The sequence below is a fragment of the Oncorhynchus mykiss genome, chromosome 10, assembly GCF_057628025.1.
Source record: "Oncorhynchus mykiss isolate SJ-2025 chromosome 10, ASM5762802v1, whole genome shotgun sequence".
In the NCBI taxonomy this organism is placed as follows: Eukaryota; Metazoa; Chordata; class Actinopteri; order Salmoniformes; family Salmonidae; genus Oncorhynchus; species Oncorhynchus mykiss.
In genome coordinates, this window is record NC_143031.1 from 26,232,456 (window position 1) to 26,249,314 (window position 16,859).

Consider the following 16,859-nt stretch of genomic DNA (forward strand, 5'->3'; position numbering starts at 1 on the left):
ACATGTTTTAAGTATTATTATAAAACATTTATTTTTTACACTATTTCGGTATCCATAAAAGACCATACCTGGTTTTGGTTGCGGGAACACAAATGTCCCTTGTTTCTACACGGAACATTTTACTTGTGTCCACGGAAAGTGGCCTTGTGCGCATATATTTATCTTCCCCACATTGATTTGGCCAGAAGAAATGGCGTTGCCCATGAGTTTGGGAGTGCTTCTAGAATCAGAAGTAATAGAGGATCCATTGTACAAAGATGACGGTCTCTGTGTACTTGGTTTATTCGGTAAGACTGCGATGCAACCCGGATCGCCAAAAGAGTTTCTAATCAACACGCTCGCGGACAAGCACATCTATGATCTCTTCCGACTGGATGAGACCGACAATCGGAACAGTGGAGGCTTGATTCAGGCATACTACAGCCAAGAAAACCGCGTATTGTATCTGGTGCTTACTTCAGTTTGTGACAACCGACAGCTTTTGCGGGCGTGTGAGTCTTTGAGTGCGGGCATCGGACACTCCGATGCGCATGAATCGTGGAAAGGGGCGGATAAACAGCATTGTTTAGCATTGCTCTATCTCTTCTCCTTGTGCCATGTCCTGCTACTGGTCCATCCTACATGCTGTTTTGATGTCACCTATGACAGATTGTTCCGTGCGGTGGATGCACTTCGTCAGAAAACTCTGCCACTACTACGTGCTGCCATTAAGGATTCCAACATATCCAAAGAATGGAAGGTGAACTGCCGCCCCTGTCCCCCACGCCTCCTATTTGTATTCCAGATGAATGGAACCCTGAGAAGCTGTGGTGGAAATGGTTCAGATCCTTCTGGGGGAAATGCTGACAAGCCCAAGAAACACTCTCCACGAAGACGCCTACAGCATGCATTGGAGGACCAGATATATCGCATTTTCCGGAAAAGTCGGGTCCTCACCAACCAGAGCAGTAATTGCTTGTTCACTGTCCCTGCTAACCAGGCGTTTGTGTATGTGGTGCCAGGGCCAGAGGAGGACCCAGTGGCAGCCGTGCTGGGGCAGCTGCGCTCCAACTGCGCCCTGCAGGAAAATGACACCAACACCTCAGTATCTGGACCCAGGCGCTATCAACAAATGCGTCACTCTGCTAGACATCCATCCTTCAATGTAGAAAGCAGCAGCCTCTCAGGGGGGCAACTAGTGGACTGTAGTCTGAAGGAGTTCCTTTGGCAGCATGTCGAACTGGTGTTGACCAAGAAAGGCTTTGACGACAGCGTCGGTCGCAATCCACAGCCTTCCCATTTTGAGCTTCCAACTTACTCCAAGTGGGCCCAAGTGGCCTACAGCCTGCATCAGGTTATGATAGCCAACACAGATGAGGAAAGTGCTGAGCTATCCGTAAAAGTGCAGAGTCAGCTTAAAGTGTTGGAGGGTTTCCTGGACACGGATGCCAAGTTCTCTGAGAACCGCTGTCAGAAAGCCCTGCCGCTGGCACATAGCACCTACCAGTCCAACCTTCCCCATAACTATACCACCACGGTGCACAAAAACCAACTGACACAAGCACTTCGGGTCTATAGTCAGCATGCACGTGGCGTAGCTTTTCAGCGCTATGCCTTGCAGTTGCATGAGGACTGCTACAAGTTCTGGAGTAATGGTCATCAGCTATGTGAAGAGCGCAGTCTGACGGACCAACACTGTGTGCACAAGTTTCACCTGCTACCTCGGCCAGGTAAAGCCTCAATCACTACCATACAGAAAATGAGAAATTATAGTATTTTCCATATTTAAAACACATAGGTATCATAACAGGTATCAACATAGTTGGTAATCGGTGTATCTCAGAATATCAATTTTGATCTATATTGTTATGGCTAACAACTGTCTTCTATGTTACTGCATCTGCAGGTGAGAAGCCAGAGATGGACCACAACCCGCCCATCCTCAACCACAACAGCAGGGGGCGTTCCACTGGCTCGTGTAACTGTGGCCGGAAGCAAGCCCCTCGTGAGGACCCCTTTGCCATCCAAGCTGCCAACTATGACTTCTACCAAGTTAGTATCTATCATTGTTTATGCAGAACTTTGTTCTAAAGCGGTATCCACACCCATTGGATTTAGTGAAGATAATAAAGTGGCCATATGCAGAAAAGCCAAAGGCTGGGCCTAAAATAGTGTCAGATTGTATAAAACATTAAGTGATTCGTAAAAAAAAGTTGGTCTGATGTGTGTAACGTGGAGCATCCAGACACTGCACTTGATGCATTTATGACATTGTTTCTTCCAGTTATTGATAAGCCTGGCCCTATTAAGAAACTGACTGTTAGAATTGATGAGGAATTGGAAAACTGTATGTTTGAGAGCGATGAAGCAAACGGAGTGGCTAATAAGTCTAGCTGCACATCTTATTGGCAAACTTACTATAAATTTAGAAATTGTGACTGAACAAAAACAAAACTACAAAACGAAGACAAATAATATGAAGTATGATGGAAAAAAGCTTTGGAGTACATTAAATTAAATTATGGACAGAAAGACATTCAACTCCACATTTTATTGAAACAGAAGGCTCAGTCATCACAAAACCTTTTGATATTGGCAATTATTTTAATTACTATTTCATTGCCAAAGTGGGCAAACTCGGGCATGAAATGCCAACAACAAACTGAGACATCATATTCATGCATAAAATACCTAATATTTAAAGGAAAGCATTGTAATTTTGAATTGTGTAAATATAGTGTGGGAGAGGTGGGGAAAGTATTGTTGTCCATCAGTAATGAGAAACCACAGGGTATTGACATTTTAGATGGAAAGCTACTGACAATGTTAGGGGACTATATTGTCACTCCTGTTTAACTTTAATCTGAGCCCCTGAATAGTGTTTGTCCATGGACCTGGATGGAAGGAAAAGTCTGGACATTGGACATACAGTGCATTCGGAAAGTATTCAGACCCCTTCCCGTTTTCCACGGTTTATGTTACAGCCCTATTCTAAAATGGATCAATAATTTTTTTCCCCTCAGCAATCTACACACAAATACCCCATGATGACAAAGTGAAAACAGGTTTTTAGAAATTTCGGCAAATGTATAAAAAAACAACCACAAGTATTCAGACCCTTTGCTATGAGACTCGAAATTGAGCTCGGGTGCATCCTATTTCCATTGATCATCCTTTATGTTTTTACAACTTGATTGCAGTCCATCTGTGGTAAATTAAATTTATTGGACATGATTTGGAAAGGCTGTCTATATAAGGTCTCACAGTTGGCAGTGCATATCAGAGCAAAAACCAAGCCATGAGGTCGAAGGAATTGTCTGTAGACCTGCAAGACAGGTTTGTCAAGGCACATATCTTGGGAAGGGTATCAAAACATTTCTGCAGCATTGAAGGTCCCCAAGAACACAGTGGCCTTTATCATTCTTAAATGGAAGAAGTTTGGAACCACCAAGATTCTTCCTAGAGCAGGCCGCCTGGCCAAACTGAGCAATCTGAGGAGAAGGACATTGGTCAGGGAAGTGACCAAGAACCCGATGGTCACTCTGACAGAGCTCCAGAGTTCCTCTGTGGAGATGGGAGAACCTTCCAGAAGGACAACCATCTTTGCAGCACTCCACCAATTAGGCCTTTATGGTAGCGTGGCCAGATGGAAACCACTCCTCAGTAAAAGGCACATGACAGCCCACTTGGAGTTTGCCAAAAGGCAGCAAAAGGAATCAGACCATGAGAAAGAAGATTCTCTGGTCTGATGAAACCAAGATTCTTGGTCACCTTCTTCCCCGATTGCTCAGTTTGGCCGGACAGCCAGCTCTAGGAAGAGTTTGGGTGGTTCCAAACTTCTTGGACCTTCAATGCTGCAGAATTTGTTGGTACCCTTCCCCAGATCTGTGACTGGACACAATCCTGTCTCAGAGCTCTACGGACAATTCCTTCAACCTCATGGCTTGGTGTTTGCCTTGACATGCACTGTCACCTGGAGACAGGTGTGTGCCTTTCCAAATCCTGTCCAATCAATTGAATTTACCACCGGTGGACTCCAAGTTGTAGAAACAACTCAAGAATGATCAATGGAAACATGATGCACCTCAGCTCAATTTCGAGTCTCATAGCAAAGGGTCTGAATACTTAAGTAAATAAGGTATCTGTTTTTTATATTTAATATATTTGCACAAAAAAAAAAGTTGCTTTGTCATTATGGGGTGTTGTGTGTAGATTGAGGGGGAAAAAATATATATATATAACGTAACAAAATGTGAAGGGGTCTGAATACTTTCTGAATGCACCGTATGTGTATGTACTGTTGTGTCAGCAATGTGTGTAACTGTTTTATTATTTTAAATGTGTGTAGTTCAGTCCTTGAGCTGTTCTTGTCTTGCTGTTCTGTATTATGTCGTGTTTTGTGCTTCAGAATACTAAAGTACTATATCCACCAACAGATCTCTGCAGACAGCCTGGTCTCATAGACTAGACGTAACATACTAAATATAAGACCGGGACTCTCAAATTAGTATGATATGTTACATTTGATATGGTTACATGAGCCAGATGGTATTTGTTGTTTTTTTTTCTCCCCAATTTTGTGGTATCCAATTGGTAGTAGTTACTGTCTTGTCTCATCGCTGCAACTCCCATACGGACTCGGGCGAGGCGAAGGTCGAGAGCCATGCATCCTCCGAAACACAACCCAACCAAGCCGCACCAATGTGTCGGAGGAAACACCGTACACCTAGCGACCTGGTCAGCGTGCACTGCGCCCGGCCCGCCACAGGAGTCACTACTCCTGTGCGATGAGACTAGGATATCCCTCCTGGCTAACCTGGACGACGCTGGGCCAATTGTGCGCCTCCCGGTCGCGGCCGGCTGCGACACAGCCTGGGCTCGAACCCAGAATCTCTGGTGGCACAGTGCCTTACTTAGACCATTGCGCCAGAGGCTGGTTACTTGAGGCAAAAATGAAAGTAAGCTGGTTGGTAATGGGTGTACCTATAACGCGAATGTCTAGCAAACCAAAGGTTGTGAGTTCGAATCTCATTATACTACGCTAGTATTTTAGCTAATTACCAACTTTTCAACTACTTGACACCTACTTAGCGTGTTAGCTAACCCTTAACCCTAGCCTAGCTAACGTTAGCCAGCTAGCTAATGTTAGCCACCTAGCTAGAATTCCTAACATGTTTTTAAAATTCGTAACATATTGTACATTTTGCACATTTTTTACATATAATATTAATTATTATTTGTATCATAAGAAATGAGCGCTGGACATCCACAAATTAGTACATACTAGAGGTCGACCGATTATGATTTTTCAACACCAACACCGATTATCGGAGGACCAAAAAATGCCGATACCAATTAATCGGCCGATTTAAAAAAAAAATAAATAAATAAATAAAATAAATTTTAAAAAAAATTATATATATATATATATATATATATATATATATATATATATATTATTTTTATAATGACAATTACAACAATACTGAATGAACACTTATTTTAACTTAATATAATACATCAATAAAATCAATTTAGCCTCAAATAAATAATGAAACCTGTTCAATTTGGTTTAAATAATGCAAAAACAAAGTGTTGGAGAAGAAAGTAAAAGTGCAACATGTGCCATGTAAGAAAGCTAACGTTTAAGTTCCTTGCTCATATGAAAGCTGGTGGTTCCTTTTAACATGAGTCTTCAATATTCCCAGGTAAGAAGTTTTAGGTTGTAGTTATTATAGGAATTATAGGACTATTTCTCTCTATACGATTTGTATTTCATATACCTTTGACTATTGGATGTTCTTATAGGCACTTTAGTATTGCCAGTGTAACAGTATAGCTTCCGTCCCTCTCCTCGCCCCTACCTGGGCTCGAACCAGGAACACATCGACAACAGCCACCCTCGAAGCAGCGTTACCCATGCAGAGCAAGGGGAACAACTACTCCAAGTCTCAGAGCGAGTGACATTTGAAACGCTATTAGCACACACCCCGCTAACTAGCTAGGCATTTCACATCGGTTACACCAGCCTAATCTTGGGAGTTGATAGGCTTGAAGTCATAAACAGCTCAATGCTTGAAGCATTGCGAAGAGCTGCTGGCAAACGCACGAAAGTGCTGTTTGAATGAATGCTTACAAGCCTGCTGGTGCCTACCATTGCTCAGTCAGAATGCTCTATCAAATCATATACTTAATTATAACATAATAACACACAGAAATACGAGCCTTAAGTCATTAATATGGTCGAATCCAGAAACTATCATCTCGAAAACAAGACGTTTATTCTTTCAGTGAAATACGGAACCGTTCCGTATTTTATCTAACGGGTGGCATCCATAAGTCTAAATATTTCTGTCACATTACACAACCTTCAATGTTATGTCATAATTACGTAAAATTCTGGCAAATTAGTTTGCAACGAGTCCAGACGGCCCAAACTGTTGCATATACCCTGACTCTGCGTGCAATGAATGCAGAGAAGTGACACAATTTCACCTGGCTAATATTGCCTGCTAACCTGGATTTATTTTAGCTAAATATGCAGGTTTAAAAGTCTATACTAATGTGGATTGGTTTTAAGAAAGGCATTAACGTTTATGGTTAGGTACACGTTGGAGCAACGACAGTTCTTTTTCACGAATGCTCACCGCATCGATTATATGCAACGCAGGACACGCTAGATAAACTAATAATATCATCAACCATGTGTAGTTATAACTAGTGAATATGATTGATTTTTTTTATAAGATTGACAGGTAAATGAAGGCCAGGTTTAATTCTAGCTTGCAACTTACTGCATTCGCATAACAGGCAGGCTCCTCGTGGAGTGCAATGAGGGGCAGGTGGTTAGAGCGTTGGATAGTTAACTGTAAGGTTGCAAGATTGAATCCCCCGAGCTGACAAGGTAAAAAGCTGTCGTTCTGCCCCTGAACAAGGCCTAGGTACAGTGGGTTAACTGCCGTCATTGAAAATAAGAATGTGTTCTTAACTGACTTGTCTAGTTAAAGGTGTGTTTTTTTTTTTTTGTTGCCTAAATCGGCGTCCAAAAATACCGATTTCCGATTATGAAAACTTGAAATCGGCCATTCCGATTAATCGGTCGACCTCTAGTACATACCATACGAAACGTAACAATTCATACTAAATGGAGGGTCACCGATTTACGTACGGAATAATACAGAATGCTCTGAGACCAGGTTGTTGCAGAGGACACCAGCATAACCCCCAACTGTACCTCAGTCTTTTCACTTTATCTGACCCTGTTGCCCTGTAGATGCTTGAAGAGAAATGCTGCGGGATGCTGGAGAGGATCGATTTTCCTGTTTTCCAGCCGAGCACCCCAGATCCAGACCCGGCCTGCGAAGAAGCACCCAGGTCCCCTGAGGTGGCAGCCCCAGTCCTCTCGTCAGGGTCAGAGCCATCAGAGGTGGAGAAGCTGAAGGAGAGTATACCAGCATCCCACACCCCTGGGGAGAGCACCAGCCTCAGCCTGGCCCTCAGCCTGGGTCAGTCCACTGACAGCCTGGGACCCTATGGAGACGGAGTGGGAGGCGAGGGCCAGGAGAAGAGGCCCGGCCTGGTAGACCGCCAGGCCTCCACCGTGGAGTACCTCCCAGGCATGCTCCACTCAGGCTGTCCCAAAGGCCTGCTGCCCAAGTTCTCTAGCTGGTCGCTGGTCAAGCTGGGCCCCGCCAAGGCCTACAACCCCCACACTGGCCTGGAGCAGCCAGGCTTCCTGCCTGGCTCCTCCTATCTCCTGCCCTGGGACGTAGTGATTCGCTCCCGCTCTGAAGATGAAGTGGGCCTAATTGAGCCCCTGGATGGGGGACCCTCTTCCTGGCCGGCCCCCAACAAAGCACTAGTGGGAAAGCGGGGGAGCACAGGGGGCCTTGGTAGGGGACGCAGGCGAGATGACGTGGCCCGGGCCTTCGTGGGCTTTGAGTACGAGGACAGTAGGGGTCGGCGTTTCCTTAGCTCAGGGCCTGATAAAGTGGTGAAGGTGCTTGGGCCTGGAGGGGCAAAAGAGCCGGCCACCAGGGCCCTGAACACAGACATGCCCCTGTACATCCCTTCTCCAGCCCAGGGGCGCGGCCTGAAACCCAACTATGCCCAGCTGGCGCGTCTCTACATTGTTGTACCTGACGCCCACCTGGAGATAACGCTTAACCCACAGGTACACTTGCCTGGCCTTCATTTACCTGTCAACTGGTGTTTGTCACAAGTTAATTATTCTCATGTTTTCCTCATCTATAAGTAAATTCCTCACTTCTCATGTTTTCCTGGTGACAAACACCAGTTATGCTAAACTCTCAATGCATTTAGAACTGGATTCATTTTGAGTTGTTAGTGTAGTAACAGGCTGTGTCGGCTGGAGATTATTATTATTTTTTGCAAATAGTCACTTTGTTGATTGAGATGTAATGCTTTAATGTTGACTGTAAAACACTGCCCCTTTTTCTTCTTAGGTCCAACTGGGCTCTCCACCCTGTTCAGTGTTCCATCCAGAGCAGACAGAGCTGGTGCTGCCCCCTGATGGCCTGTGGGTCCTACGTTTCCCTTACTCCTACGTCACAGACCGTGGCCCATGTTACCCACCTAAAGACAATCAGCCCCTGGCCAACTACAAGGTCCTCAGAGGCATCTTGCGTGCCAACACTGCCAGCCCCCTTCCACCACAGTAACCCCCACTCATAACATTGCACCGCAAAGTGGCTCTCACTTACTTGCAAGGTTATTGTAAAAATGACTGTGTTGGTTGGACCGTGACCTCTTGCCTGGTGTTGTTTTATCCCCTAACAAATTATTTTGAGTTAAATGGAATTGGGCTGGATTAGTTTATTATGAATGGCAATCTCATAAAATAAAAGTGTTGGTCTGTGCACAACTCCATTTCCACTTGGACATATTCAAATTGAAGATATTGATCTCATGTCTATTAAGGAGAGAATAAATGGCATCTTATGGATCATCCTTGTCTGTTTGCTTTATTCACTGTTATTGTGCACACTCAATCCAACCTGTCCTGTATAGAGGCTTATTTAGAGTTTGACTCTAGTATGATCATTATTCAGACAACCATTGCTCGCCTGAGGTAGAGTAGATCATGATAAGCTATAGACCACACTACCTAGAGAGTTTATCTGTATTTTTCGTAGCTGTTTACATACCACGAGACTGAGGCTGGCACAAAGACAGCATTTAAAAGAGCTGTAACCAAGAAAGCGCTCACCCGGAGGCGGCGGGCCTAGTAGCCGGGGACTTTAATGCAGGGAAACTTAAATCCGTTTCACCAAATTTCTATCTGCATGTTAAATGTGCAACCAGAGAGAGAGAAATTCTAGACCACCTTTACTCCACACACAGACGCGTACAAAGCTCGCCCTCCATTTGGCAAATCTGACCATAACTCTATCCTCCCGATTCCTGCTTACAAGCTAAAAATTAAAGCAGGAAGCACCGTTGACTCAGTCTATAAAAAAGTGGTCAGATGAAGCAGATGCTAAACTACAGGACTGTTTTGCTAGCACAGACTGGAATATGTTCTGGGATTCCTCCGATGGCATTGAAGAGTACACCACATCAGTCATTGGCTTCATCAATAAGTGCACCAATGACGTCGTCCCCAAAGTGACCGTACATACATACTAGAGGTTGACCGATTTAAGATTTTTCAACGCCGATACCAATTATTGGAGGACCAAAAAAAGCAGATACCGATTTAATCGACTGATTATTATACATATTTGTAATAAATGACAATTACAACAATAATGAATGAACAATGAACACTTATTTTAACTTAATATAATAAATACAATAAATATAGTCTCAAATAAATAATGAAACATGTTCAATTTGGTTTAAATAATGCAAAAACAGTGTTGGAGAAGAAAGTAAAAGTGCAATATGTGCCATGTAAAAAAGCTACTGTTTAAGTTCCTCAGAACATGAGAACATATGAAAGCTGGTGGTTCCTTTTAGCATGAGTCTTCAATATTCCCAGTTAAGAAGTTTTAGGTTGTAGTTATTATAGGACTATTTCTCGCTATACCATTTGTGTTTCATATACCTTTGACTATTGGATGTTTTTATAGGCACTTTAGTATTGCTAGCCTGATCTCGGGAGTTGATAGGCTTGAAGTCATAAACAGCATTGCTAAGAGCTGCTGTTTGAATGAATGCTTACGAGCCTGCTGCTGCCTACCACCGCTCAGTCAGACTGCTCTATTAAATATCAAATCATATACTTAATTATAATAAACACACAGAAATACGAGCCTTTGGTCATTAATATGGTCAAATCCAGAAACTATCATTTCAATAACAAGCGTTTATTCTTTCAGTGAAATACGGAACCGTTCCGTATTTTATCGAAAGGGTGGCAAGTTACATTGCACAACCTTCAATGTTATGTCATAATTATATACAATTCTGGCAACTAAATTACTGTCTTTGTTAGGAATAAATGGCCTTTCAACAGTTTAACGAGCCAGGTGGCCCAAACTGCTGCATACAGTGGGGCAAAAAAGTGTTTAGTCAGACACCAATTGTTCAAGTTCTCCCACTTAAAAAGATGAGAGGCCTGTAATTTTCATCATAGGTACACTTCAACTATGACAGACAAAATGAGAAAAAAAAATCTAGAAAATCAAATTGTAGGATTTTTAATGAATTTATTTGCAAATTATGGTGGAAAATAAGTATTTGGTCACATACAAACAAGCAAGATTTCTGGCTCTCACAGACCTGTAACTTCTTCTTTAAGAGGCTCCTCTGTCCTCCACTCGTTACCTGTATTAATGGCACCTGTTTGAACTTGTTATCAGTATAAAAGACACCTGTCGACAACCTCAAACAGTCACACTCCAAACTCCACTATGGCCAAGACCAAAGAGCTGTCAAAGGACAACAGAAACAAAATTGTAGACCTGCACCAGGCTGGGAAGACTGAATCTGCAATAGGTAAGCAGCTTGGTTTGAAGAAATCAACTGTGGGAGCAATTATTAGGAAATGGAAGACATACAAGACCACTGATAATCTCCCTCGATCTGGGGCTCCATGTAAGATCTCACCCCGTGGGGTCAAAATGATCACAAGAACGGTGAGCAAAAATACCAGAACCACACAGGGGGACCTAGTGAATGACCTGCAGAGAGCTGGGACCAAAGTAACAAAGCCTACCATCAGTAACACATTACGCCGCCAGGGACTCAAATCCTGCAGTGCCAGACGTGTCCCCCTGTTTAAGCCAGTACATGTCCAGGCTCGTCTGAAATTTGCTAGAGAGCATTTGGATGATCCAGAAGAAGATTGGGAGAATGTCATATGGTCAGATGAAACCAAAATATACCTTTTTGGTAAAAACTCAACTTGTCGTGTTTGGAGGACAAAGAATGCTGAGTTGCATCCAAAGAACACCATACCTACTGTGAAGCATGGGGGTGGAAACATCATGCTTTGGGGCTGTTTTTCTGCAAAGGGACCAGGACGACTGATCCGTGAAAAGGAAATAATGAATGGGGCCATGTATCGTGAGATTTTGAGTGAAAACCTCCTTCCATCAATCAGCAAGGGCATTGAAGATGAAACGTGGCTGGGTCTTTCAGCATGACAATGATCCCAAACACACCGCCCGGGCAACGAAGGAGTGGCTTCGTAAGAAGCATTTCAAGGTCCTGGAGTGGCCTAGCCAGTCTCCAGATCTCAACCCCATAGAAAATCTTTGGAGGGAGTTGAAAGTCTGTGTTGCCCAGCAACAGCCCCAAAACATCACTGCTCTAGAGGAGATCTGCATGGAGGAATGGGCCAAAATATCAGCAACAGTGTGTGAAAACCTTGTAAAGACTTACAGAAAACGTTTGACCTCTGTCATTGCCAACAAAGGGTATATAACAAAGTATTGAGATAAACTTTTGTTATTGACCAAATACTTATTTTCCACCACAATTTGCAAATAAATTCATAAAAAATCCTACAATGTGATTTTCTGGATTTTTTTTCTCATTTTGTCTGTCATAGTTGAAGTGTACCTATGATGAAAATTACAGGCCTCTCTCATCTTGTTAAGTGGGAGAACTTGCACAATTGGTGGCTGGCTAAGTACTTTTTTGCCCCACTGTATAAGTTGGCTTATTTGTATATTTTGAAGTGAAGCGTTTAAACTTTGTTTTAATTGTTAATGAACTAGTGTCAATGTTGATTAATCACATATCACAATCCTGCAATAAAGAGATTAATGTGTTCTGTCTGTAATGTTTCTGTGTTGTGTCCTGAAATGAACATTTCCTTTTTGTCTAGTTGTAAGTTCTCTACTCTGTTTTATTTGATTGTCACTCTCAGTACATCAGATATGTTAATTCATTTTGCAGCCATAGGCCTACAGCATGATGGCATTACTGGCTTTGTGGGCATCTGTCATCTGAAGCAGAGAATAGCTAAAGGAATACCTTGTTTACATGTTCAGCTATATGTTCTCAATCTAAAATGATACCATTAGACAATGTATATGATGCAAACCAGATCCAGGCTGTATCATGTCCGGTCACCATTGTAAATAAGAATTTGTTCTTAACTGACTTGCCTAGTTAAATTAAAGTGCTGACATAAATTGTCTAATGCAAATCCAACCCTTGTAATTTAGGTACAGTATGAAAATAAGGCGATGACAATTAGGCTACAGGAGATGAGCTTTCCCACCCAACCCAACATGCATACATTCATTTTTTTTCCAACTGAGATACGTTCCGAATGGACCAGAGGACAGTCAGATCTGTTCCAAAAAGGCCCATGAAAAAACATACCCGTGCTGGTTTAGACCCATTCAGATCCAAGAATAGAAAGAAATCTCCAACTGGGCGCTGCCAGCGCCATCAATAAATGAGCGATGTTGGCCAAATGATCCACAGTTAGGCCCTACATGTCCTTACCTACCTATAAAAAATTACAAAAACACTATTCGATGTGTATCATATTCACAACTTTATAGCTTATTTTATTGTTTTTACTGTCTTCAAACTATAATTGCCCACCTCACCGTTCAGCTGTCGGGTATTTGAGCGCTAAATGCATCAGGGCATTGTATACATGTGTCCACTGTATGATATTTAAAAATATGTTCCCAAGACTGACATGCATTTCTTTAGACTTGTCTAAATACTGAGCACAAAATTAAAAACACAGTTCAAACTTAATTTAGCCAAAAAAAAGCGAACATATTTAGCATATTTAAAGAACTGGTTTAGATTATTTTAAGACTACAATAATAATGGCATACAATAATGATAAAACAAATGATAATGAATACGAAAATAAATAAATTGGTAAAATTGCATCAAACCTGAATAGCGAGTTGCACACGGTCCTTTTTGCCGCGCCAACTTTCTTGTCTTTGTCCAGTACAATATTAAAACTTGTCCACGAGGACATTCCCCTTGTCGCCATTTCACTATACTCCTTCTCTTCTAACTTTCGCTTTACTTTAATTAAAAAGGCCTCCATCTTCACAATTAACAGTACTTTCACTCGCTCTCTTCTCAGCAGCAGAGGTGAGCTACAAGCTTGCTCAGTTCTCATCACCTCACATACATTAAATGAACAGAGGATGGGTTCAGTCAGTAAATACATTTTAATTGCACATACCGTGGCAATTATATCAGACCCACCCAGATCCTAGACAAAAAGTTAGAAATTTCCCAGGTCGGATCTCGGAATTTCGCGTGCCGTTGGACCCGTGAAGGCCTATAAGCTATAAAGTTTAGAATATGATACACATCGAATAGTGTTTTTGTAATTTGATATATGCAGGTAAGGACATGTAGGGCCTAACTGTGGATCATTTGGCCAACGTCACTGATTTATTGATGGCGCTGTCAGCGCCCAGTTGGAGATTTCGTTCTCTTTCTACTCTCGGATCTGTTTTCCCACGGGACATTCTGACTGTCCTCTGGTACACTAGAAACAGAATTCTGTTATTTTTTTAAAGTATGTATGTATGAGAAAGTCACGGATCCATTTCGGAACAGGTCCAAAGGACCCGTGAAGACCTCTAACATAGAGCAACCATGTACTGTTCATCTATGGGAGCAACTGGAACGCTAAAATTAATTAAATTTAAATTAACCTCATAAAATGTTACCTGTAATGGACATCTCCTGTAACCTAATTGTCATCTCCTTATTTTCATAATGTACCTAAATTCCAAAGGTTGGGCTCCCAAGTGGCGCAGCAGTCTAAGGCACTGCATCTCAGTGCAAGAGATGTCACTACAGTCCCTGGTTCAAATCCAGGCTGTATCACTTCCGGCCGTGATTGGGAGCCCCATAGGGCAGCTCACAATTGGCCCAGCGTCGTCTGGGTTTGGTCAGGGTAGGCCATTAAAAGAATAATTTGTTCTTAACTGACTTGCCTTTTACATTAAAAAAAAAAATATATATATATATATACTCTGTATCACTGACCCTGGATAAACTCGCGACTGGGTTAACATGGCCAATCGTTTAGGTCAATAATATGCATTATTTTTTTAGGTGCTTTAACTAGCTAGGTAGTTTACGAGGTTAGCTGATTTTTCAAAAAAACTAACCTCATTGTAGCTAGCTACTTGTCCCTCAAGATACTTCAGAAACTTAAAAATATATATATTGATATGGCCAGCATTGTAGATCATTTCTCCTCGCTGGCTGCAGTTTTAGCCCATCTCGAAATAACAGAGAAATGCTGTGAAAACCAGCGTGTTTGGAATAGTAAATTAAATCTGGACACTGACTGTAGGCCTATAACCTCTCACATGTAACGTAATAGTAATAGTAACTCCTGAAGAATTATGCAGTTCTTACAGTGAAATTGTACAACAAATGTTAATTTTGTCTCAGGAAAAGGAGTGGAGAAATATGATTTAATCTGATTTATTTCAGCATCTCCTCTTGAGAAAATGCGAATATGCATGCAATGTGTTATCTTTTACACTGTTATGCAATCAGACAGTATATATAAAATATGCACTCAAGACCCACTGAAGTCTTATCAGAAACGCGTTTTTTTCGTTCTCAGCTTTTCATTTTCTTAAAACCAGTCAAACGGATGACATTTGGACATTTCGCACAGGACCAATCTGTTTTGGAGTTATTGCGTTTTCTCCCAGTCCCTAAACGAAACAGACAACTTTACCGGGGTTAACTAGATTACTAATGCATTTTATCAATATTCTAGTGACAGTATTCTAGTATTCTAGTGAGCACTACTTTATTTAGTCTTCTGGAGCAAGAGGTTATGAAATAAGAGAAGCTGCATGTATCAAACTATAGTTGACAAACAAATGGCCTACCAAATGTCGGATATTATAGTATGGCCTACCAAATGTCGGATATTATAGTATGGCCTGCCAAATGTCGGAAATTATAGTATGGCCTACCAAATGTCGGAAATGATAAGCATAAATTTGTCTAAATTAGCGGTGAACGTAGCCAGTAGTAAACGAATTATTATTGTTGTGGATCGAACTGCGCAGGTAGCCTACTTTTTGAAGTGATTTGTTTGACAATCAGATGAAAACATCACACAACCACAATGATATGCGAAACTGAGCCTGCGCAGACCGAAAAAACAACAGTAAACATGATAAGATGTTTGCTTACATGCCACAGTATCCCGTCATTAGATCAGCATATTCCAGGCATTTTATCGGGTTTCTCATAACCGGGATACAACATTTTTTAAGTTATTGTAAACGGGGTATGTTTGTCAACTCAAAAACACAATAATTGAGTATCCGAATAATAACGGAATATTGGTATGCATATAAAGTGGTCACTGTTCCGAACCCTCTAGCTGATTTCTTGGTCATGGCTAGAAAGGGTGCGGCTTTTGTCGAATTAACGTCATATTTGACATTTCATAGCAGATTAGAATAATTTACGTATTAGGATAATATAATTGGGAAAGGGGTTAGGGTTAGCGAAACACGCACATTTGACAGAAGCTGGATCCTTTCTAGCCATGATGAGGCTTATTTTGGGCTACTGGAACCCTAGCCACTGAATTATCAGATATGGCACAGCATTACCCACTAGATGTCGCAGTTAACCAAGTTCTCGAGTGTGGCGTGAGAATTCTCTACATGGCCAACTAACAGAAAGTAATTATTTCCCCTGCAAAAGTTTAAATAACGCTGTCATTTCCAATGCTTCTTATGTATATTTGGTCTTTCCTTAATTGTGTCCTTCAGTGCTGTATGTATGGCATGGTCATGCATACTTCCAGTTTTTATTATAATGCTTAACATTAATATATGGTTCTGCAGGTACAAGGTTTGCTCTAATCAATGCGCCAAATACAACAAGTGTAGACCTGACCGTGAAATTCTTACTTACAAGTCCTTAACCAACAAGCAGTTCATGAAATAGAATTAAGAAAATATTTACTAAATAAACACGATAAAATAACAATTACGAGACTATATACAGGGGATGTCTGTACCAAGGCAATGTACGGGGATACAGGTCAGTCGAGGTAATTTATACACGTAGGTAGGGGTAAAGTGACTATATATAGATATAAATATATATAGATAATATACAGCGAGTAGCATAACCATGACTGTAATTGTGGACAATATTGAAATTTGTCCATGTTGTTTGGTAAATTGGTAGGCTTAACGTTACTTACTGAGGCGCAAAGTGTGCAAAGAACTTCTGTCTATGATCGCCACGCATGTGGTTCACTACTGCGCAACGTACAGTAGGCACCTAATGTTGCGGGTGTAAATGAAAGTAGGCACTTGATGCTCACCGCGCAACGATTGGTCATCCGCATTACCATCTGTAGCCAATGGGAACAATGTTGCTATGCTGTAATGTTACATTGATTGGTTCCCTTGAATGTC

At 41.8% G+C, this 16,859-nt stretch overlaps 1 protein-coding gene across 1 annotated transcript; it reads left to right on the forward strand.

Annotated features, from left to right (window-relative positions):
- Positions 1 to 50: 50 nt before the first annotated feature.
- Positions 51 to 8,944, forward strand: LOC110533546 (nonsense-mediated mRNA decay factor SMG8). Its single transcript, XM_021617874.3, has 4 exons — positions 51 to 1,709; positions 1,886 to 2,031; positions 7,253 to 8,152; positions 8,445 to 8,944. Exons 1-4 carry the CDS (start codon positions 191 to 193, stop codon positions 8,658 to 8,660), a joined length of 2,781 nt encoding a protein of 926 aa, XP_021473549.3. The 5' UTR covers positions 51 to 190; the 3' UTR covers positions 8,661 to 8,944.
- The last annotated feature ends 7,915 nt before the right edge of the window (positions 8,945 to 16,859 follow it).

Coding starts and splice junctions, on each gene's coding strand:
- LOC110533546 (XM_021617874.3), top strand. CDS start 191: ATGGCGTTGCCCATGAGTTTGGGAGTGCTTCTAGAATCAGAAGTAATA. Junction 1,710..1,885: donor TCACCTGCTACCTCGGCCAG/GTAAAGCCTCAA, acceptor CTGCATCTGCAG/GTGAGAAGCCAGAGATGGAC. Junction 8,153..8,444: donor AGATAACGCTTAACCCACAG/GTACACTTGCCT, acceptor TTTTCTTCTTAG/GTCCAACTGGGCTCTCCACC.